Raw genomic sequence first — 23,103 nt, 5'->3', positions numbered from 1 at the left:
CTATATTGACTTTATTTGTTCAAGCTTTTCCCTCACAGCAACATTATGATGAACATTATGATTTAGTTTAGTGATCAGCTAATAAGATATTTTTATAAGAATTGCCCCAATTTAGTCATTGTGTACACTGTGTATAGTCATTGTAACTGCCCACCCCTACTTGTTGTTCTGGGATGGTGTAGACAACAACATGTTTAGTCACCAGTCGCTCCTTATTGCTTGACAGTAAAGGAGTTTAACTGGGAGGGCATAAAGCGTGCAGGGAAACACGCTAACACGCTATCTCCCCTATTCCGCTTATTGCTAAAGTTCTCCAACTCCATGAACATGTCCAGTTACGTTTGTTGGAGCACCCGGCCAAACTACACATGTGCCATGCCACCTAATGAAGATATTGTTGTAATCAACTACAGTATTAATGAACATACAGTATTGCTACTGACACGTGACACCTGTGATGTGCTCTTTCATTACATATTACTTATTGCATTAATAATGATTGTTTATCCTAAACACCTAAGCACTTAATTTTAACCGTGATAATGGGTGTTCATAATGATTGTTAACAATAGCATTTTTTGAAGTATGTCGGATGAGCTTCTCCAGTTGCCTTGTGACTTTTGTTGATTGTTGTTGGGGACTCACAGTTTAGAACCTGCTACTGCCTCTGTATACTGTGTATTCTGTGCTATATGACACTTAGCCAGAGAAGCCTCAGACATGACTGTCATTACATTAAAACATTTAGTTTATCAGTGTGATCGTCAGTAAAAGTTTCAGCAGAGGAAATGACATCAGTGGAAGAAGGGCCAGCCCCCCTGATGGGCTGTTCCACTATAGACTTTGGGATATGGGCAGGCAAGCTGTGATGAAACATGGAAAGAATTCCTTTTGGGAGGAGAGGCTTGTACGCCAGTAAACATTCACTCTCTTAAACTTTCTCTCTTTCTGCCTTTTTCTGTCTGTCTTTCTCTATGCCTCTATCTCTCCCTCTCCCCTACCTTACTATTACCTCATAGACAATTCTGGGGTAATTTATGACAATGATATCATACGGCCTGGCAGTTGGATGCGAGGGTCTGCCATTAAAGAGCATAATTTGTGACACTAGCTGTATATTTTACAGGAGGTCCTTGGCTGGATGGACGGTGATACAATAGTTGCAGTGCATCCAGCTCTAAAGCTCACATAATTATTCCTAATTTATTCTCTGTCGTACGATGCGTCACAGAAAATAGCCAATCTATAAGCTCTCAACAGGAGCTTATATCTTAGAGATGTATTTTGTGTTAACGTGGGAACACCACACACCACATCTTTCTTTATTTCTCTTTCTCATCCAGTTTAGTTTGATCGTCTTAATCTTTTCGTTTGCTATCAAAGCTGTGCATAATTAGTTTGTCGAGCCAGCCTTAAACCAGTTTGCAGCCAAAATAGCTTTGATTGACATTGATCATGTTCCATCATCTTATTGTTGTACTTGATGTTGCTGATGTGATTGTCCATTTTCTGACTCAGGTCTCTTGGTTGTCATAATGTACATACACAACTGGTAACTCAGCTCTCTGACTCTACATCCTCTCAGCTTTTCATCCACTTTGTATAATAATAAAGGTACTTGTAACATCAAACTTGGTGGTGATGTTCCTGGTTTAAATGTATTTCAACCCTCAGAATATAACTGATTCTGATTAATTAATTTAGGCCGACTGCATTGGGATAAAGCGAAGGAAAAAATATATATATATCGATATGATATGATATATGGTATAGCACTTTATTGTCAGTTCGCACTGAAATTTGTCTTGCGGCCCAGCGGCCTGGTATGCAAACACATATACACACATTTGACATAACAAAAACAGAAATAAAAATGCAGTTACATACATAGAGACACAAGGGCACAGAGCAATGTCCACAGCTCAGTCTAGTCCTGGCCAAAACCCTGATTAAGCCAAAGCAAAGTCGACTGATGGACAAAAGGCTTCTTCAGTCTGACCTGAAGAAGTCTTTTGTCCATCAGTCGACTTTGAGGCTTAATTAGAGTTTTGGCCAGGACTATCTTTGAGGTCCATTGTATTATGGTAATGTTCTCCTGGAAATAGTTGAACTGTGCTGCCATCGTGTGTCCAAAATGTTAAGACACATTTTCAAGCAGATAGCTGTTATCTGTTCCATTTCATTGAGCAGTTGTGAATCCAAATTGAACTACCTTTTTTCTTTTCTTTTTTATGATACATTTTTAAAAGTCATATTTGAGCCTGACTAACATCTCCTGAACGGCGCCTCTCATTTTTCATTCCAACGGTTGGGGCATGTCATGGACAGGCCTACTGTATGCTACCTAGCCCTGGAAACAATACTATTTCTACAATGATAGCTCAGTACAGTCATGCCCAAATGAACTGTCCGTGTAATTGTACTGGAAAACATGCACTGTATATTACTGCATATTACAACCAGAAATACTTTAATAGATTTGTATACAATAAAGGAAAGATAGTAACATTACAGTATAGAGTATAACTACAAAATATACAGGTCATAAGCAGATTGGGCCCATAACATGTATGGTATCTTAGCTCATTAATCAATTAGGTTGCTATATGGGTATATATATTATCCACATATGGCCCTTTCTCGTCCAACATTTTGACAGGTAAGCACAGCTAAAGGTAATATAATAACAACTTACATTTACAATAACGGTCTGTGTTTCATTTAGGCGTTGGTGCATGCCATTATGGACAGCTCATGTGTAGTTAATGCACATACATACATACACATTAACAGCTAAATAAATGCACACAACCATAAACGTAATCACCGTAAGCTGCATTCACCCATCGGAATGTCTGCTGTGAAAAGGGTCCATTGCACAGGTACTAACATCAGTATACAGTATATTTACAACACTTTTGTTTTTGATATTTTTGGGGGCTTTTATAGTGTGACAGGAAATGGTGAGAGAGATTGGGGGTGACATGAGCAAAGGTCGTCGGGACTCAAACGTCGGGACTCAAACCTGCAACGCAGGTCAGGCTGGATTACCAGCCTAGGTGCCCGGACCGCTAGGCTGGCCCGGGCCATTTACAACACGTTTTACACTAGTTATCATCTGAAGTGTCTCTGTTGGAAAATAACACCTTGCCTGTTGTAGGCCTACACAAAGTTGTATTAGAAAGAAAAAGTCTATCATTCTCTCTTTTTAAATGTAGTAGATTTTATCTAGAACCCTTGAAGAGCATTGTTTTTTATGAGGTTTTTACATCTTTACAGAAAGTAACGCAAACATTATGGAAAAATGCAGGGCGCTGTCATGTTTTAGTCTATTCATGTGCAGTTTACTTAATGTCTCGTCATGGATACCTTTGCTGACTCATCCTGTTCTCCAGTTTTTGAAATATATGAGTACCACAGACGAAAAACAGTCTAAGTCCAAATTTCATTCTGACCCCTCCACGAAAAGGCCTTGTTGTCCTGAACCCTTATCTATCATTTATACATTATGGATCAATAGTATGGACTTAGACTGTTTTTCGTGTGTGGCAGTAGGCCTTATTCTTGAGGCAAAGATGGGTTTTTGTTACAGTTATTGAGGCGAGAATAATACAAATAGGCTATAGTAGGCCTACACATTTATTGGTGAATCATAACCTTCCCAAATTGTATTAGGTAATGTATTGGACGATCTACACGCTCACAATGTGCTGTGTCGTGACTCGTGACACTTTGTGAGGTTGCAGATTGGCTAGTATTTTACATAGTATGCCATACAATGAATTATACAATTACCCCTTATTATTGGTCATGTCCTCCAGATTGGTGTACAGGTTTCCTGTCCCCCTAGTGGCAGCAACCCGATAGTCAAGTCTATCTGTAGGCTCAGCCAGGAGCAAGTAGGACTGGTTGAGAATGTCTGTGCAGGAGTCTGAGTGGAAAGATATACTCGTGCAGGAATGGTGGCACATTGTTGGGAAGACCCTGTTGTCTCTCAGCCCCAGACCTCTGCAGTCATCAACGTGCTCATATACGTATGTGTTAGGGACAGTCTTCTCTGTGTTCAGTGTCACATAGTCTGAACTGACCTCCAGTCCGACCTGAGGAGGTCTCCCCTCTACCTGGTTCGCCTCACTGGTGTCAGGCCCTGGGCACAGGAGCAGGGCGGGATCCCCTGACAGGGTGGGATCCTCTTCAGATATGAGCTCCACCACAGATGCTTCCGTCTCTTCTAAGCATTGCTTGGCGGTGGAGGGAGGATCCTGCAGAAAGCAACACACAAGTTGTTCATTTCTAAATTGCTGCTAAATTCCTGTGACGTTGAATGTTGACATTTATGATGATTTTAATTATAAAGACAGAAATTATATAATAGCCATTCTGCCACGACCATGGCCTCTGCGCTGTGTGCCCTTCCCATGTCATGCCCTTCATGTAACACTAACAGTGAGCCCGTTTTTTCCACGCAGATGTCCTGCCTCTCACTTCCTAGGCCTACTCACTTTCTCCCATGCGCCTTGATTGAGAGCCAGTCTCTCTCCACCTGGGGTTCCCAGCTGTGTCTTTATTGAGTGCTTTATTGGTTATTTAATAGGACTGAATGTATGTTGATTGTTGAGTTGCCTGTTCACTACTCAATGTTCTTTAGAGTTGGTCGTATGGCCTTATAATTAGTATTGTCCGTCGTGGTTCAATGATTTACCCATGTTTGGCTGTTGATGTCTGTCAGGAAGCCTTGTAGGACTTTGTCAAGGTTGGGGACAGGTGGCCACAGATACAGCTTGACTTTACTGAGGAAACAAGAAATGGATGTAAGAAATGCAAAATAAAATAAAATAAAAACTTCTCAAGCAAGTTGTTTGAATGTAAAGGCTAATTTATACTCTATACAATACGTACATTAGTATGATGGTAACCAAGTCAGAATAACATAAATTAATCACTTTTCTGTGTGTGACACGACACCATGGTATGGTAAAGTATAAATCAAGCTTCAATAGGACATTCTCCAAACAAGATATTGAATGTACTGTCACATGTCCTACTGTACCTGAGGTATCTGGGGAACAAGGAGATGAAGACAACAGCCACAACCATCATCATGAGTGGAATGCACAGGATGAGGTAGGAATCTGGACGAATCATTTATCATTTCCATTAATCTCTCAAGACTAACAAAATATTTTTTTGTATGGAATGGTTTCCCATTACCAAATATATTATGAAATTAATACTAAAGCACATTATTCAGATTTGTTGTCCATATGTTTAATCAGATTGTTTACACTGGAATGTTCTTACTGTGATAATGAATAACATGATGATGTAATAGGCTTTGCCTCATGATGCAGATATTCACTCAGTGAAGTAAAGAACATACCCAAATATGTTGTTTTCTTTAATATAATGGCTGTTACCAGCGCTTATGCATGCCCATTTACAACTAGTTTATGTGCATAACAAAACAATATAGAATATATTAGTAATAACTGTCTCTCTTAAGCAGAAGTATGCAGTACAGTACAGGACCTAATATCCTGATATTTGAATAAAGCATTGTACGGGTTAGTACGGGTTGTACGGTACATTATGCCTACCTATGTCACTGGGAATATCTCCAGTGATTGCATGGGACCAGTTACTCCAATGTCCTGAGTAGAAGGACCCGTTGGGCTTAGATCTGACCTGGATAATGTAATGACTTCCCGTTGGCACCTCCAGGCATGTCTGGGTCTCTGGACCCTTCAGGGAGACCATCTGAAGACAGAGGTAAAGGTCAGCATGGCACGTTGTTCTTTAAGGATTCAAATGTCATTGCTGAGGAGGATGTGAATGAGCACCTTACCATCCATGTCCCATCCCCTCCAGGCTGGTAGCGAATCTGGTACTGCAGGTGAGCCGACAGGACAAGAAGAGGGGCTTCCCATGCCAAGCACAACTTTCTGCTCTCCAGTATGTCCTTCAAGTACCCTGGCGCTGTTGTTTTTACTGAGGTGCATACAGAGGTGGATACAGATTGTCTATCTATATGTACATTGACACAATTTAAATAGTATAAATCTTTTCTGGATCAGGGTGTGTGTGTGTGTGTGTGTGTGTGTGTGTGTGTGTGTGTGTGTGTGTGTGTGTGTGTGTGTGTGTGTGTGTGTGTGTGTGTGTGTGTGTGTGTGTGTGTGTGTGTGTGACATTATATAATGACATTCGCATATCTTCTATGAATGGAGCTGACATCGAAAGAGTCACAGAGTATAAATATCTTAGTATTTGGATTGATGAGAGACTTACTTACTAACACCATGTAGAGATCCTTGCTCGTAAATTTGCGACAGAAAATTGGCTTTTTGTATAGAAATAAGGCCAGCTTTCCTGTCATTAGCAGAAAGAGGGTAGTTGAGGCAGTGTTCCTGTCTGTCTTGGATTATAATCTATAGACATGCAGCAGCATCCACTCTTAAATCCCTAGACTCTGTTCATCACTCATCGATTCGATTTATTACAGGTGATAGCTATGGTACTCAGCATTGTATCCTATATAACAAGGTTGGATGGTCCTCCCTGACAGAGAGACGAGAACTGCATTGGCACCTGTTCTTGTATAAAGCCATGCTTGGAGATTGTCCTAAATACATCTCATCTTTTCTGAAGTGGGACTCTGAGCCCTACCACACCCGGTCAAGTGGTTTCCCCAAATTCAAGGTACCAAAAGTTAGCTCTGAACTTGATGCTTTTGGCTTCTGTGGCCCTAATACATGGAATGACCTGCAAACGACATTGAAACTGACCACATTGGTACCCTTTGAGTCACTTTGGTGAGCATACAGACCCCTTTCAGACGACACTGAAAATGAGTTTGATTACTCAGTGTAATTTTGAGAATAAACAAAACTTGAATGAATGTTTGTGTGTGTGTGTGTGTGTGTGTGTGTGTGTGTGTGTGTGTGTGTGTGTGTGTGTGTGTGTGTGTGTGTGTGTGTGTGTGTGTGTGTGTGTGTGTGTGTGTGTGTGTGTGTGTGTGTGTGTGTGTGTGTGTGTGTGTGTGAGAGAGAGAGAGAGAGAGAGAGAGAGTCGTTTTCTCACTGCTGCTGTTGAGAGTGAAGGGTTGTGAGTAGAAGGTTCTGTCGAGGGGATCTGGACCCGGCCCACCGCTGAGCTTGACCCAAATGTCCCCGGACTGGTCTCCATGGAAACGGCAGACAGCACTAGAGTTGTCATTTATCAAGCATTCTCTCCAGCCACATGTATCACTGTGTGAAGTACATTGAATTTGGACAGGATTCAACGTAGTGATCAGGAAGATGGAGACAAAAGAAAAGGAACATGGCACCGCAATGTATATCATAGTCTTAAAGAGGGAATTAATACTCATTAAGAAAATAATACACTGCAAAAAAAATAATACTGAGTGTTAAAGAGCGTGTAAGTGATATTTTGAAGTTTTGAACTGAACAACACTATTATGATATGATATGTTGTCTGATCAGTAACCAGTTTGAGATAGCAATTTTATCCAATCAGGAGCGAGAACCCCACAAAGAAAATGCAAATGTTTTTTCATCACTTCATAATTTACATAATTTCCTAGTTCATCCTGTATCCTGTATAAATTCTCTCTCCACATTGGATACAATTACCCAACCTGAAATTGTGTTTACTAGAGAGCTGGAGAAATGGGGACACTCCCGCTACAGCAATGATTGCCATCGGTATATTTAACTTAACAGTTAATAGTCTATAGTGTAATCATTTACACATTCTTTAAATTAACTCAAAGTGTAAAAATGGATCCTAATGTGTCAATGTTTTTACACTCAGGATTAAGTTGACACTGTACACTTTGCAGTGAAAATCATTTACCATATTATACAGTACCTTAGACCTATCTTATAGAAGAGATTGTAGGTTGACTTCCTATATGTGTTCTCATTCCACTGGCAGGTGATATTTTCCAGGTCAACGGTGTAGCACATCAACGAAATATCATCTGAAAAAGGATTGTCACATGTTTTTATCTGTCTTTGCCTCTTCCTCTATGTGGCCTTATTTTTGTGCCTTAACCCTCTGAGTGTTTTCGGGAGAAGCTCCTCGTCAGCCTGTTTGCCATCTGTCACCTCCAATGCTGACCCTTTTTGTTTGTAGCTAGTGTTACTGTCTGTAGGCCGTGTGCCATGCCTTATGCTGCTGAGTGCTTAAAAGGTGACTTTGTTACTGAGTCTGAGTGTTTAAAGTACAGACAAATTATAATCTAGGTTGCTAGTAATTAAACTTAACTATAGTATTTCAAACCATTTCTTGAGTGTATCAATTCAGTAGGGAAGCTTGGTGGGGGTGTGCTGCCATTTTCTTTTAGACCCTTTTAGAGCATGTTTAGTTAGGGAGTGTCATTTTTGTTTTGCTTGCTGTAGTGTAATTTGATTCTTTTTCAGGTATTGGAGTAGTTTTGTTTTGGCCTTAATTGGCCACCCCGAAGTTATAGGTCATAGGCTTTCCCCATTTATACTTTCAGTTATATTTCAGTTTCTGTAACCTCAACGTTGGTTATAAGAAATGTACATCTTTTTTTTTTGTTAACCTCTATACTCCATATAAGGTCGTAACACTCTTCCCTTTCTTTCTTTCACACATAGGCCTGCCCTACACACCTGCACATTGGGGTACCATTGCATAAGCAGGCTGTGACCAGTGGCTCCAGTGTCCTGTGTTGTCTCCATAGCCATGTTTGACTCTCATTTGGACATGAAGCAGCTCTCCTGGCTCCAGGGATGCCAGTGTGTAGACCCGCTTCCTCTCATCTCTCTACAATTGCAAACACAATTAATTCTTATTGATTTAGTTTAACTCATATAGTACTACAGATCAATGAAACCTAATCCTCTGATCTGTAGACCAATACAACCAATTCTCCCCTCTCCATATAGATAAGCAACAGTAGGCCTATACTGTTTGCGAGTATAAAAACAACTTACAAACTTGTGTTTATCAACTTTAATACGCTCTTCAGTTTTCTCTCCCAGGCTCTTGGATGAGTATCGTATCCCATAGTGTACTTTGTTTTCCCACGCCTTGGCCATGTGCCATTCCATCTGCAGCTGCCTTGGTTGGTCTGTGTGGCGTAGAGACACGTTCACAGGTGGATCCAGAAGAACTAAGGAGATGCAAGCATTGGAAAGAGGGTAAATTAATTACATAACCCACTGAGCAAGACCATTTGCTTTTCTATCATTCACACCACCCTGGCCTGGACTGTGGTTTATGTGTGTGTATGCGTGTGTATGCGTACCATGGTCCTCCACACTGACGGTGCGTGTGTACAAGGTGGTGTTGCTGCTGGTCTCCACTACAGTTAGGTGTATGAAGACAAACAGGTAGATGTCAGAAGGAGGGAATGAGCAGACATGAAGGAATGTCCCCTCCTCTGTCCTCTGGATGCTCAGATTACACCTCTTCTCTCTGGACAGGGACGTCACACAATGCTGACATGAGCAACACAGACACAAATGGCTCTTCTTGACTACTAAGAACTTTACCTAATCAAACTTTGTGTCGTGCCACAAAGCACATTTCACAGGTTCTGGATTTGTTTTATGTGCTAAAGCTCGGGTTCACAAACAATTTGGGCCCTGTTCAGGAGGTGGTGATACTATAACCCTACGTAGTATGTTTTGGGAATCCAGAACTTGATAGCAAAAATAGCAGATCTACAAGCTCACAATTTGTCGCAACACTATTTCCACTTATATATTATATGTGTGTGTGTGTGTGTGTGTGTGTGTGTGTGTGTGTGTGTGTGTGTGTGTGTGTGTGTGTGTGTGTGTGTGTGTGTGTGTGTGTGTGTTGTTTTTTTTATCACATGCCCTTGGGGGATGTGATAATCAGAACATGGGGTAGTTCTGATTATAATTGAAACCTATCCATAAAATAGCCACCAAGTGTACAGTATATATGTGTGTAGTGTATAAATATATACATACATTATATTATACAGTATGTCGGGGTGTATTTGTGGTGGGTCAAAATGATTCACAGTATTCCATGGTTTACTGGAAAGCCAAAGTCTTTACAATCTTTACAGTGAGCATACTGAAACTTAAACAAAATGCTACATGATAATATTTCACTCTACTTCCTTTCTAAAGTAAAGTAAGTAAAGTAAGAAAACAATGAGTCAAAGGCATTTTGCACACGTATAGTAGATCATCTCTGGCAAATTCAACTCCCCATGTGATCATCGACTCTACATACATGTATGAATGCTTTTCATGTAGTCATTATGTTCTCTTATACAAATACAAACAGAATGTTTTATGGCCATGCAACTAAACTGTATTGAAAAAGAATGAATTACATACTCATCAATCATGTAGTAGAACTCATATGACTTTTTATCTGGTGTCTCAAAGAAGCAGGTGAAATCATCTTCTGTCCTGGTAAAACATTTAGGAATTTTGTCGCCTTCCAAGAGCAAAACATCTGCTCAGAAGGTCACAAAGAAATGACACATACAGAGTAGGTATTAGAGAAATAAGGGTACATTTGTCAATTTGTCAAGTCTATTCAACCAAATTATGCAATGTTATTGCTTATCAAATTGCTAATATGTTAATCACAGAATAAACACAGAAAAGGCATTCATGATCACATAAATCTTGTGTTCACCGCATTACAGGTGAACACAAGATTTCTGTGATCATGAATGCCTTTTCTGTGTTTATTCTGTGATTAAAATATTCCTTAATAATAAAATAATCCTTATCGTAGGTAATAAATATAATCAATCATGGTAGCAAAATAATTGATCCTGTTCTCAAGGTACCTCTGTGGGCTATTTCAAAAGAACAAGCATAATTTATACTCTGTGTACTATTATTATAATCTGTAGTCCATCAAATAAAACACTGTAGGACCACAGAAAACAAACCCTCAGGGCTTTTTGTGTTATCCTTGTAGCATTACTTTCATAATTGTAGGCTACTTTCTGTACTGTTTGCAATTTTATTCTCAAAATGACTCTAAACACCTTTTCATCTTTTTGTCAACACAGTTATTACGTAACTGATTTAACATCCTACTAATACCTGATGGTCATTGTTATTCTTATTCTGACAATGAATTTGGTCCAATCTGAGTGTAAACAAAATTAATCATTAATCATTTTGTTTACAATTTAACACCACAATGTCTTACCTTGCCTGGACAGGTGAGGGACGGCTCCCTCCTCTGGATGCATCCCAGACGTACAGCCCACAGGTATCCACAGGCTGAGAAGGACAACCAGGCAACTGGGGGGTAAATCCATGGCTCGGGACAGTACAGGTGAATGTATCCTAGCCCATTGCAGTACTTGAACCTCGAGAAAAGCGTGAATGTTTTCTAAGCAAATTGATTCTGATGTGTGAGTTGGTTGATCTGTGAGCTGGCAAAGAAGGACGTGGGTAGCGATGAGGGGTTGGACATATCTGATATGTTGTGCTTGCACAGGAAGTGTGTTTTGTGTGGATTGAGACATAAACAGAATGAGAGCAATGGTGGTGGTGGTGGTAGTAGGTGGTGGTGGTAGTAGGGCAATTTTGCCCTACCACACAAAAGAGAACTCACAAAAGCTGGATCAATATACAGTACAGCTGTATATTGATACATATATTTGATATTGATATATAAATTTCATATTACAATAGCATACAATAGCATCTGAATAACTAGACACCGTCTGTGTCCAAAAGTGCCAGTCCAGATAATCAATCAAAATGGACCAACTGGAGATTAGAGGTGACCACCGAAACGCGGTGGTCACCTCATCACCTAAAACTAGTATGAATAGGCCTTTAAAGTGGGTGTGTGAATGTTTGCAAGCTAATGCCTATACAGTAATGTATGTCTGCATACATGAGAAAGAGATACTCTACTGATACTATAATATAGTATCAGTAAAGTATCTCTTTCTGCACAATATTATTGTGCAAACATAGTATGTGTATGTCTATATACAGCCTGTGACTGTGTGCGTGTGAGGGCTGCCTGCCAGGAAACTGCCCCAGCAAGACCCTGTTTGACAGACAGGGGTGTGCTGGTGGTTGGTTTCAGGAGGAAACCCTCTGTCAGATCAGCCCAGAGCAGCAGGAGTGAAGCTGGTGTTCCTGGACTCCACAGGCCCCCCGGCGGCCCCCTGTTGCCCCCGGCTGTGGTTTAGTTCTGTCATTTCCACACTTTGTCTGACAAAAACAACTCACTTCCAACATCAATAACAACTCAGGCGGTATGAAGAAATATTAAAACGATTCATTCAAAATAATCGTTTTCTGTTATGTACTGTATTTAAGAAAAACACATACTAGTAAACCATCACATAATTTGATTTGTCCATCTCCGGCATCAAATGTACACTTGCTGTGCTGGAAGTAATGTTTTGAGCGCACGTGCGCACACACAGGGGTGTCGTTTGGGCTCACAGGGGGTGTCACCCCCTAGTGTCTGCATCCCAAATAGAATTTATAGTACTCAATTTACATACATTTTCTCCACTACCAACTGGTAATTTTGCTTTGATAACCATTCATTCTACTGGATTGTATGTGGTGGACCTACAGTAATTTTGTTTCATGACAAGTATAATCCTTGTGTTCATTGTCTCCACCAGGCCGAAGGCATGGGGAGAGAGTATGTTTTGCACTCCGTCCGTGTGTGTGTGTGTGTCCGTGTGTGTGTGTGTCCGTCCTTCCGTCCGTCTGTTACCAGCTAATCTCCGGCACCGTTAATCCGGTCGATGCAAAACTTTGCACACACACTCCCTGGATGCCAACGATGAACCTCTGCCCCACATTTTCCAGAACGGCCTGTTATAGCGCCACCATGAGGCAGCTTTTCACATGTTTTACCTAAAACTGCACCGATCTGCGTGAAACGTTGCATGCACACTCCCTAGAGGCCAAGGACAAACCTTTGACCTGCATTTTCCGCATCTGCCTTTTATAGCGCCACCAGGAGGCCGACTTTTGTAAAACACATTTTTTTATATTACTCCTCCAGATTCTGTCCAAAAATCTCACAAATCGTTACACAGTATCTCTATGGTCATGTGCGCAAGTCGGATCTGTCCGATATTTCATATTCCATCCTAATTGGCTATAATTGGCTTTCACAGTTTGCAAGATTGCCCCGTTTTGAACAAAAGCCTCAAATCATGAACGCAGCGTGCAATTTACGTGAAATCTTTCACACATTTTCTTACTAGGCTGAGGAATATATCCCACCCTTTTCACATTGGCCTGTTATAGCGCCACCAACAGGTTGATTTTTGCAAAACACATTTTTGGAACAAAATGCCTCAAATCATCCAATTGCCATCAAAGGCGTATGAAGAAATGGCACCCTTTTCACATTGGCCTATTATAGCGCCACCAGGAGGCCACAACCTGACCTGCCCTGGTGGAGACCTGTGCCCCGAGGGGCACTTTTTCTAGTTAACGATTGTGTCTTTTGGACGGGACAACATAATTATCTCTCCTTCTGTGATCTCCTGTCTAATATGCAAACCATAATCTTTCAGAAGACATTATTCCATAGTCCAGCCGCAACCACCCAACAGACACACGCAGTGTCTGTCATTCATCAACCACCCAACAGACACACGCAGTGTCTGTCATTCTAAAAACGGAGTGGTGTAATAAAACTGCTGTATGGAGAATAATAAGAATTTGTTTGGGAGTATAAACCTTTGTTTAACCCATTCTGGGCGGGAACCCCTGTTGGCGTTTTAAGCATTATGTTATGCTTTATCTATTGAAAAATAGCAGATCTACAAGCTCGTAGCGCGGCACTCAAGCTTGTAGGTCTGCTATTTTTAAAAAATCGTGAAAATGTGGCACACATCTTTGAATATAATTCTTTCAGAGCGAGCGTTTTAAACTCAAATCTTTGCTTCAGGGGGGTGCCTGGAAAACATATTTTCAGATGGGGGTCGGCGGCCAATTAGCCTACATATATTTTTTGGGGTTCTTGACATGAAAATGTTTGAGAACCACTGATGTAGAAAAATAGGTTTTTCAGAAAAGTGTCCTCAGGTCTAAATGGGTTAAAATGATGATGATGATGATGATGTGGTGGTCATTGTTGTCTTGCACTTATCTTCCCCTTTTCAACTCTTTCCATTACAGGAGACTCACTGAGCGGTCACAGCGGTGTGAGATTCTCCACTCTAGACCGAGAGCATGATACCTGGGAAGGAAACTGTGCTAGAGAATTTATGGGAGCGTTCTGGTACACCAGGTGTCATAGTACAAATCCCAACGGACTGTACCTGTGGGGTGATGAGAGCAGACATTATGCTACTGGTGTTACCTGGTATTCATTTAAAGGTTACTACTATTCCCTCAAGTCTATTAACATGAAGTTCAGAGCTCTGGCCCCAAGAGACGATCCTAATGAAACTATTGATGGATAGTTTCGATGTAGCAACACACATTCACCCAAGACACCCATCCACACACACATTCATCCACCATCTAATCGGCAGAAGAAACCATGCAAGGCACCAACCTGCTCATCAGGAACAACAGTGAGGGGTTCAGTGCCTTGCTCAAGGACACTACTGCGCTCTTTGCACTTTGCCACTGCTGACAGGGTAGAGATGAAGCTGACGATGGTATTTATACTGAGTAAAACTAACATGGTTGAAATGCAGCACAAACTGAATGTATACTACAAGGAAAATATTGTATTTTATCAGAGAGGGGAGTGTGTTTCACCATTTTATTCTGTTAGCCTTTTTCTTCATAGAGTCCTTTACACGCAACTTTCATTTCAGTGTGGAGGCAAGCTAGAGAGAGGGAGAATGGATGAAGGAGAGATTCTTGAGAATGCCTTCATGGTCAGACCAGACATTGTGGTCAGGAGGTGCACGCACATCCCACCCAGGCTGATTCAACGGGTGCTCGAACAAAAAGAACAGACTGCAAAAGAAAGAATAAGTTCTGCACACCGTTTTGAAAGCTCCCCACACACAAAACAAAACACACACACGTTTCTGCCTCTAGTGGCCTTCGTCAGGTATGATACCTGACGAAGGTCACTAGAGGCTGAACAATACAGACCAGACATTGTGCCATTACAATCACAGAGAATACAATCCTGTTCATCTCACTCACACAGGAGCTCCATGTACTGTACTGTACTGTACTGTCAGCAAAGATATATGATATATGAAGATATATCAAATGAGTTTAATACATGATGTCACACTTTGTCCTAGTGTGAAGGTAGTGTGGGCCCAAAAATGGCACTGAACCAGCTCAAAAATAGTGAAAAGTACAGAAAAAACAAGTCTTTTGATGCACAATCCAATACGTTTTTATTCACCTTGCAGGGTTCACATGAAAGGGTCGTTCCAACAAACAGCATACAAAAAGAAGTATATACAGCCCACTGGCCAGGTTGGCTCTATCTAGGTCTGCTCTGCACCCTGTGAAATCTATCTATCTATCTATCTATCTATCTATCTATCTATCTATCTATCTATCTATCTATCTATCTATCTATCTATCTATCTATCTATCTATCTATCTATCTATCTATCTATCTATCTATCTATCTATCTATCTACCTACCTACCTACCTACCTACCTACCTACCTATCTATCTAGGTCTGCTCTGCACCCTGTGCAATCCTACATTGATTGCCCGGGCAGTGGCAGGTGCTCCTTTAGGCTAGGCCCCTCCCATGGACCAAACCAACCCTGGATTGATTCCACAATCATACCAGTGCATTCCCAATGTGCATTCCCAGGGCGGCTGTGGCTCAGGAGGTAGAGCAGGTCGTCCAATGATCCATGGGTCGGCGGTTCGAATCCCGGCTCCTCCTGTCTACATGTCGAAGTGTCCTTGGGCAATACACTGAACCCCAAATTGCTCCCGATGTGCTGGTTGGTATCTTGCATGGCTTCCGCCGCCATCGGTGTATGAATGAATGTGTGTGTGAATGGGTGAATGTAATGCACAATCTATGTAAAGCGTCTTGGATAAAGGCGCTATATAAATGCACCATTTACCATTTAATGTCCGAGACATCACAATTCATAACATACATTTTAGTGTCACATAATACTATACATTATCCACATAATATGATTAAAGAGTTCTCTAAACAAACCCTCCCACTGTTGGCATGTTCCCCATACCCCACAGTAGTTGCTCCCTTCAATGAAGTCAACAATCAATTATCAATCAACAAATACACAATAGATAATGTCAAACAAATCTCATTCTCTGCTAATTCAAACCCTGTTTGTTAACTTCAGTCTCAGTGGCAGGGTGAACGGCCACATTCTTGTAATGTTCCAATGGCATAAGATCGAAATAAACCATTCATAAACCATTCATAAATCATAAAAAAAACAATGCCCAGGACAAATCTGTGGCGAGCAAGAAAGTAATTAAAAGGAAGTTCCATATGAGGCAACAGAAACAGAAATATGGACAAAGAAGTTGTTGTGACTGCACAGAGGCCGTCACACAGCAAAGAGAGAGCTCCGACAATCACTCAAGGCTATCTAATAGCAACCTTTTTTATTAAGCTTAAGCAGATACTGGAAAAAAACATTCAAACCTGAAGGAACAAAAGGTGGCAATGCATGGAGAGGAGAATACACTTCTTCTGTAACCACATTATTGTATAGCTCTATGACAATACAGTAACTTTTTTTTATTAGAAAATACATTTATTTTCTTCGAGGGGTGCAGTTGTGCGAAGAGAAGCCATCTTGGCTCAGAGCCTGAGTCCAACTCCTGATGCACAGGTGCAAGGTTCCCACGAGGCAGCTTCCCAGCATTTACACGCTCAGTTGTTCCCTCCAGGTTCCAGTAAATGTGATGAAATCGAGGGTTTTCGGATGACGTGTGTCGTAACCTCCACTTAATATAAAGGGCCCTCGATCACCGAAGGAGTCACAACCACCTTTCTGGCCTCCTCTCTGAACCAGGATGATGGTAAGAAAGAGCTATATCTTGATGCCTTTTTGAGGGAAGAGGGATATGTACTGTATGTGTATGGTTTGACAACACATTTTGATACTTAAGCAAACTAGTATGACAGAATTCTATGACTATGTTACGTACCTACTGTAGGCTAGAGTATGCGAGGCGTGTTCATTTCAATTACTGTAAGTTCAAAATGATGAACTATTTTTGTCTAGCACTATAGGCATTATGCTTAATTGTATCATTATAATGTAGCTTTCTTAAAGTCATTGTTGTTACTATTGGTGATTGTGGACATTGTCAACAGACCAGCAATTACATCATGTTTTCTCCCCCAATTTGTGTCCAATCTCTCATCCTCCAGGCGTTATATGAAGCAGTGTTGGTGGGGTGCGTACTCAGCGTACTGGGCCCAGTGGCCGTGCTGACCCAGAGGGACTGTGATGACGTGGACATGCTCCTCAACCACCGTGCTCCCAGCGGGGTCTACACCATCTACCCTGTTGACTTTGACACTCCTGTACAGGTCTACTGTGACATGGACACCGATGGAGGGAAGTGGACGGTAAGAATGTATATCTTTATTTCATTTCATCCTACTGTTCTTACAATGTTTAGCTGGATACCAAAAGCGTGTACTGATTAAATATCATATCCATGGGTGGCACCAGGTCAACTAGCTTTCTCTGTTCCTGAAAAGGGAGAGGGGAGGGAAAGGGAGATTTAGTTTTGGTGTCAGGAAGGTCTCAGGTTTAAATGTACTGATATGGCCTTTAAGCAGTTTAACTGACACTTCAGACTACCCAATGTCTTACTCTTGATCCTATTGTTAATAAGCTCAAAATCATTAAAGCAGCACTATGCAACCTTTTTGTCTCCACCAGGCCGAAGGCATGGGGAGAGAGTATGTTTTGCACTCCGTCCGTGTGTTTGTGTGTCCGTCCGTCCGTCCGTCCGTCCTTCCGTCCGTCCGTTACCAGCTAATCTCCGGCACCGTTAAACCCGGTCAATGCCAAACTTTGCACACACACTCCCTGGATGCCAACGATGAACCTCTGCCCCGCATTTTCCAGAACGGCCTGTTATAGCGCCACCATGAGGCAGCTTTTCAAATGTTTTACCTAAAACTGCACGATCTGCGTGAAACGTTGCATGCACACTCCCTAGAGGCCAAGGACAAACCTTTGACCTGCATTTTCCGCATCTGCCTTTTATAGCGCCACCAGGAGGCCGACCTTTGTAAAACACATTTTTTTATATTACTCCTCCAGATTCTGTCCAAAAATCGTTACACAGTATCTCTATGGTCATGTGCTCAAGTCGGATCTGTCCGATATTTCATATTCCATCCTAATTGGCTATAATTGGCTTTCACAGTTTGCAAGATTGCCCCGTTTTTAACAAAAGCCTCAAATCATGAACGCAGCATGCAATTTACATGAAATCTTTCACACATTTTCTTACTAGGCTGAGGAATATATCCCACCCTTTTCACATTTACCTGTTATAGCGCCACCAACAGGTTGATTTTTGCAAAACACATTTTTGGAACAAAATGCCTCAAATCATCCAATTGCCATCAAAGGCAAACATGTTTATATTACTCCTAAACATTTTGCCAAACATCTCACACAGTCCTATCCTCCTGGTGGAGACCTGTGCCCAGAAGGGCACTTTTTCTAGTTTGAATGATGAATACGATTGAATTGTGTACAATCTGTATGGTAGAGTATGTTAATACAAACATATACAATTGGGGTGGTTGTATCATGTCAAAGGTCATGTCTCACCTATAGACACAAGGATCTGACACAGATTTTGCCCCGAAGGTCAAGATTCAATTATCCCCTGAGCGAGCAGGAAGGCTGCTCTATGGTAAAAAAACAGCAGGAAACCATTTTCAAATCTGGGGTAGAAGAGGAAAGTAGTGGGAATAGTGCAGCTTTCAGTCAATAATATTAGACTTGCAGAACCATTCTCATTCAATCATATTTCCCTCTTTCTTTCTCTTCCCTGCTACTACTAAAGGTCTTTCAAAGACGGATGGATGGCACCGTGAACTTCTACAGACCCTGGGACCAGTACAAGACAGGTTTTGGTGACGCTGATGGAGAATACTGGCTAGGTGAGTATGTTGAGGCAGTAAACATGTGCAATAACAGGAGTAGTGCTGTATAACCATAAGCTATAGGCTACTTGACATTAAGTGTGTGTGTGTGTGTGTGTGTGTGTGTGTGTGTGTGTGTGTGTGTGTGTGTGTGTGTGTGTGTGTGTGTGTGTGCGTGCGCGTGCTCGTGGCGGGCTCAGGTGGGTGCATGTTTGTGTTAACATTTGTGTTAAATACCTCTATTGTTCAGTAACAGGAGTCCCCCCATCTCTTTCCCTTATTTGAAGATATGCCAGGGACCTCCAAAAGAGAACATTTTTTACGGCTGTAGCAGTGATTCTCAACCCGTTTAATTTCAAGGACCCCCAGTTTGACATGCATTCGTGTACAGACCCCCATTTAATAGCATTTCTATCTCTGGGACCCCAAATTATATTGCAAAATCAAAGTTAATTTTTACTCTGAGAGTACAAATGGAATCAAATGGACCTGTTAGGACCCGTTAGGGTCCGTCAAATGGACCTGTTAGAGTCCATTTGGTTCCATTTGTACACTCTCAGAGTTACAGACACATAAGGATCCATTTGGTTCCTAACTATCATTTAGCTGGGAACCCCCTGGAACTCCCTCAAGGACGCCGGGGGTCCCCGGACCCCACTTTGGGAACCACTGACTTACAACACCTTTAAATAGGCTAGTCGATAGACTTTAGATTTGTGATAGCTTTAGTTTATTTATCATTGGTACTGTATAATATTGTCCTGTTTTCATGACTCTTATATACAGTACCTAACTGTCATTGCAACATGTCCTTGTCCTGTGTGTGTTTACACTGCAGGGCTGGACAACATGTTCTTCCTGACCGTACGGAGGAGATACGAGATTAGAGTGGACATGGAGGACTTCAGTGGAAACAGGGCGTTTGCTCTCTATACCTCCTTTTACATCGACTCAGAGGCCAATGGATACAAGCTGAACATTGCTGGATTCAGAGATGGAGGAGCAGGTGAGTTTGATTAGATTCAAAGCCAGAAAAATCCATCCTCATATAAAACTATCAAACACAACAGAAGAGTTAAAGCAACATGCTACTTTGGAATAGAGGTTTGGGTTGTGTAGTACTAGTTACCCAATCTGAGAACCCAGTCTTAAAAAACGAAAAAAAGGAAAACAATGATCTGTTTTCTGTGTCTTTCTTGGTCACTCCTGTCATCTCCATCCATAAACCTCCTGTTTTGCCTTCCTTTAGCAGAATGAGCTTAAATCATCAACATAATTTGCGATTAATAATCATGATTGAAATCAACAAATCTACACATAAAGACAATTAAAATATCAGGTTTTGTAGTGTTAAATTGATCCACTTTGTGTTCATTTGTGTGCTAAAAGAGTGCCCTTGAGACTGTTATACCATGCAATTAATGTGACATATTCTAATTAACTATTGAAGATATCTTGCCAATATTTCGAGTTACTATACAGTAGGCTACCCCAACACAACCCAAACCTCTACAAACGGGCTTCATGGTGATGATGATGGTGATGATGATTATGGTCATCATCACTCACTGTATCTTCCCTTTTGAACTCTTTCCCCCCAGGAGACTCACTGAGCGATTACAGCAATGGACGCAGATTCTCCACTCTTGACCGAGACCAGGATACCTCTAGTGAACACTGTGCTAGAGAATATTTGGGAGCGTTCTGGTACGGCAGTTGTCATAGCTCAAATCCCAATGGACTGTACCTGTGGGGAGCTGAGAGCAGACATTTTGCTCAGGGTATTAACTGGTATACATTTAAAGGTTACTACTATTCCCTCAAGTCTATTAACATGAAGATCAGAGCGCTGGCCCCAAGAGAAGAGCAGGATGAAACTATTGATGGCTAGTTTCATTGTAAGGGCAGTCCAGTGCAGGCCCAGGCCAGAACCCCACCCCACCCCACTCCACCCTATGAGTAATGAGATGACAACATTAGCCATTAGTGTACGCATCCACGCGCGCCAGCCAGGAGCTGGCTACACTAATACTACTGTAGGCGCCTACCACATTCTACGTTATCACCTCATTCCCTCAGTACAGTAGGCACAGTACCAGGCCATTTATTTGCACTATAGTGCTGTGTCACTGTTTGATCTGGTTCTGATCCTTGTCTTTATACTGGATTAAACTTTGTGATCTTTGAAACGTTGCTTGATTGTCTCTGTTTTGTGCTTGTGAGTTCTTACCTGCATGTTCTGAGTCCATGACCGACCATTACAGTAAGAATTTATTACATAATCACAACAAATTATGTTCTCAATCCAAGTTATAGATTAGCTTTTTTAAATTGTAAAATGTGGACCCAACCCCATGGAGGCATCTGCTGTGAACCGGAAGCTTAGCTAATTTCAACTTGTTAAAGCTGGCTCAACATTTTTAACATTACATTTATAAAGATTATTAATTATTGTCTCCACCAGGCCGAAAGCATGGGGAGAGAGTATGTTTTGCACTCCGTCCGTGTGTGTGTGTCCGTGTGTGTGTGTGTGTGTGTGTAAAACAAATTTTTTGATATTACTCCTCCAGATTCTGTCCAAAAATCTCACAAATCGTTACACAGTATCTCTATGGTCATGTGCTCAAGTCGGATCTGTCCGATATTTCATATTCCATCCTAATTGGCGCAGCATGCAATTTACGTGAAATCTTTCACAAATTTTCTTACTAGGCTGAGGAATATATCCCACCCTTTGGTGGCCTGTTATAGCGCCACCAACAGGTTGATTTGATCAAAAACATGTTTATATTAATCCTAAACATTTAGCCAAACATCTCACACAGTCCTATCCTCCTGGTGGAGACATGTGCCCAGAAGGGCACTTTTTCTAGTTTCAAATTAAATATTCCTCCAAATGATATGTCTAGAAATGTAAAAATCACACTCATTCAAATTGTCACATTCTGTGCTGCAAACACAACTACACACAAAGATGTGCATAGGAAGGGCTAGCGCCCCTCAAAAAATAAATTTGCCAGCAACGGACTCCTCAAATTATCTCTGCACATCCCAACTCAGCTCACTTAGCCTACTGTTGTTTTATAGTCGTTTGAATAGTTTTTAATTTGGGAATGTGTTGGGATGAAGTGTCTTGTAGCAGCTGTTTCTCGCCCCTCCCGTTTGTATGCCTGAGCTGACAAAAACTTCTGGGAACTGAGATTATGGGGCAGTCTCTAACGGTCCGCTAGTAACGGAACCGTTGGTTTGATATTTTTGAATTATGTTGGGCGGTCAATGGGACCCCCGTGATATCGTGACACCTGTCAACCTCAAGGACACCAGAGACTTCATAACTAGATAAAGTGCCCCTCGGGGCACAGGTCTCCACCAGGGCAGGTCAGGTTGTGGCCTCCTGGTGGCGCTATAATAGGCCAATGTAAAAAGGGTGCCATTTCTTCTTACGCCTTGGATGGCAATCGGATGATTTGAGGCATTTTGTTTCAAAATGGGTTTTGCAAAAACTCACCTGTTGGTGGCGCTATAACAGGCCAATGTGAAAAGGGTGGGATTTATTCCTCAGCCTAGTAGGAAAGTCTGTGAAAGATTTCACGTAAATTGCACGCTGCGTTCATGATTTGAGGCTTTTTGTTCAAAACGGGCCAGTCCTGCAAACTTTGAAAGCCAATGTTAGCCAATTAGGATGGAATATGAAATATCGGACAGATCCGTCTTAAACACATGACTATAGAGATAGTGTGTAACGATTTACAGGATTTTCGGACAGAATCTGGAGGAGTAATATAAAAAAAAAATGTTTTCAAAAGTCGGCCGCCTGGTTTGACCAATGGAATGATTGATGCTGGACCTGGATCTGGGTTTGAGGAAAGAGAGAAAACGGTTCAGGGAAGGAAAAACAGAAGTGCATGCAGTAATGCATACACGTAACAATTAAGACACTGGTTTCTGAATTGTGTGTAGTTGTGTGCTTTTTATTGGGATGATGATTGGCTAGATTTGTAAGTGTTGAATGGGGTTTGTACAGGTGGAAG

General features: G+C 41.4%; 2 protein-coding genes across 2 annotated transcripts; one reads left to right on the top strand and one right to left on the bottom strand.

The window, feature by feature from the left end:
• Positions 1 to 3,791: 3,791 nt before the first annotated feature.
• On the bottom strand, positions 3,792 to 11,273 carry mpl (MPL proto-oncogene, thrombopoietin receptor; the record flags this gene model as incomplete). Its single annotated transcript, XM_079505453.1, has 12 exons — positions 11,182 to 11,273; positions 10,347 to 10,467; positions 9,278 to 9,447; positions 8,964 to 9,142; positions 8,640 to 8,793; positions 7,870 to 7,981; positions 7,078 to 7,244; positions 5,846 to 5,988; positions 5,598 to 5,757; positions 5,051 to 5,132; positions 4,703 to 4,790; positions 3,792 to 4,262 (listed from the first exon to the last, which is right to left on the bottom strand). Exons 1-12 carry the CDS (start codon positions 11,222 to 11,224, stop codon positions 3,792 to 3,794), a joined length of 1,890 nt encoding a protein of 629 aa, XP_079361579.1. The 5' UTR covers positions 11,225 to 11,273.
• Positions 11,274 to 16,968: 5,695 nt separating this feature from the next.
• On the top strand, positions 16,969 to 20,963 carry LOC306926189 (microfibril-associated glycoprotein 4-like; the record flags this gene model as incomplete). The annotated part of the gene is made up of 5 exons (XM_079505452.1): positions 16,969 to 16,974; positions 17,330 to 17,530; positions 18,994 to 19,090; positions 19,911 to 20,078; positions 20,674 to 20,963. 5 exons carry the CDS (start codon positions 16,969 to 16,971, stop codon positions 20,961 to 20,963), a joined length of 762 nt encoding a protein of 253 aa, XP_079361578.1.
• Positions 20,964 to 23,103: the final 2,140 nt, after the last annotated feature.

This window comes from Electrona antarctica (genome assembly GCF_951216825.1).
Source record: "Electrona antarctica genome assembly, chromosome: 7".
NCBI classification, from domain to species: Eukaryota; Metazoa; Chordata; class Actinopteri; order Myctophiformes; family Myctophidae; genus Electrona; species Electrona antarctica.
This window is presented reverse-complemented; position numbering and strand designations above follow the sequence as displayed.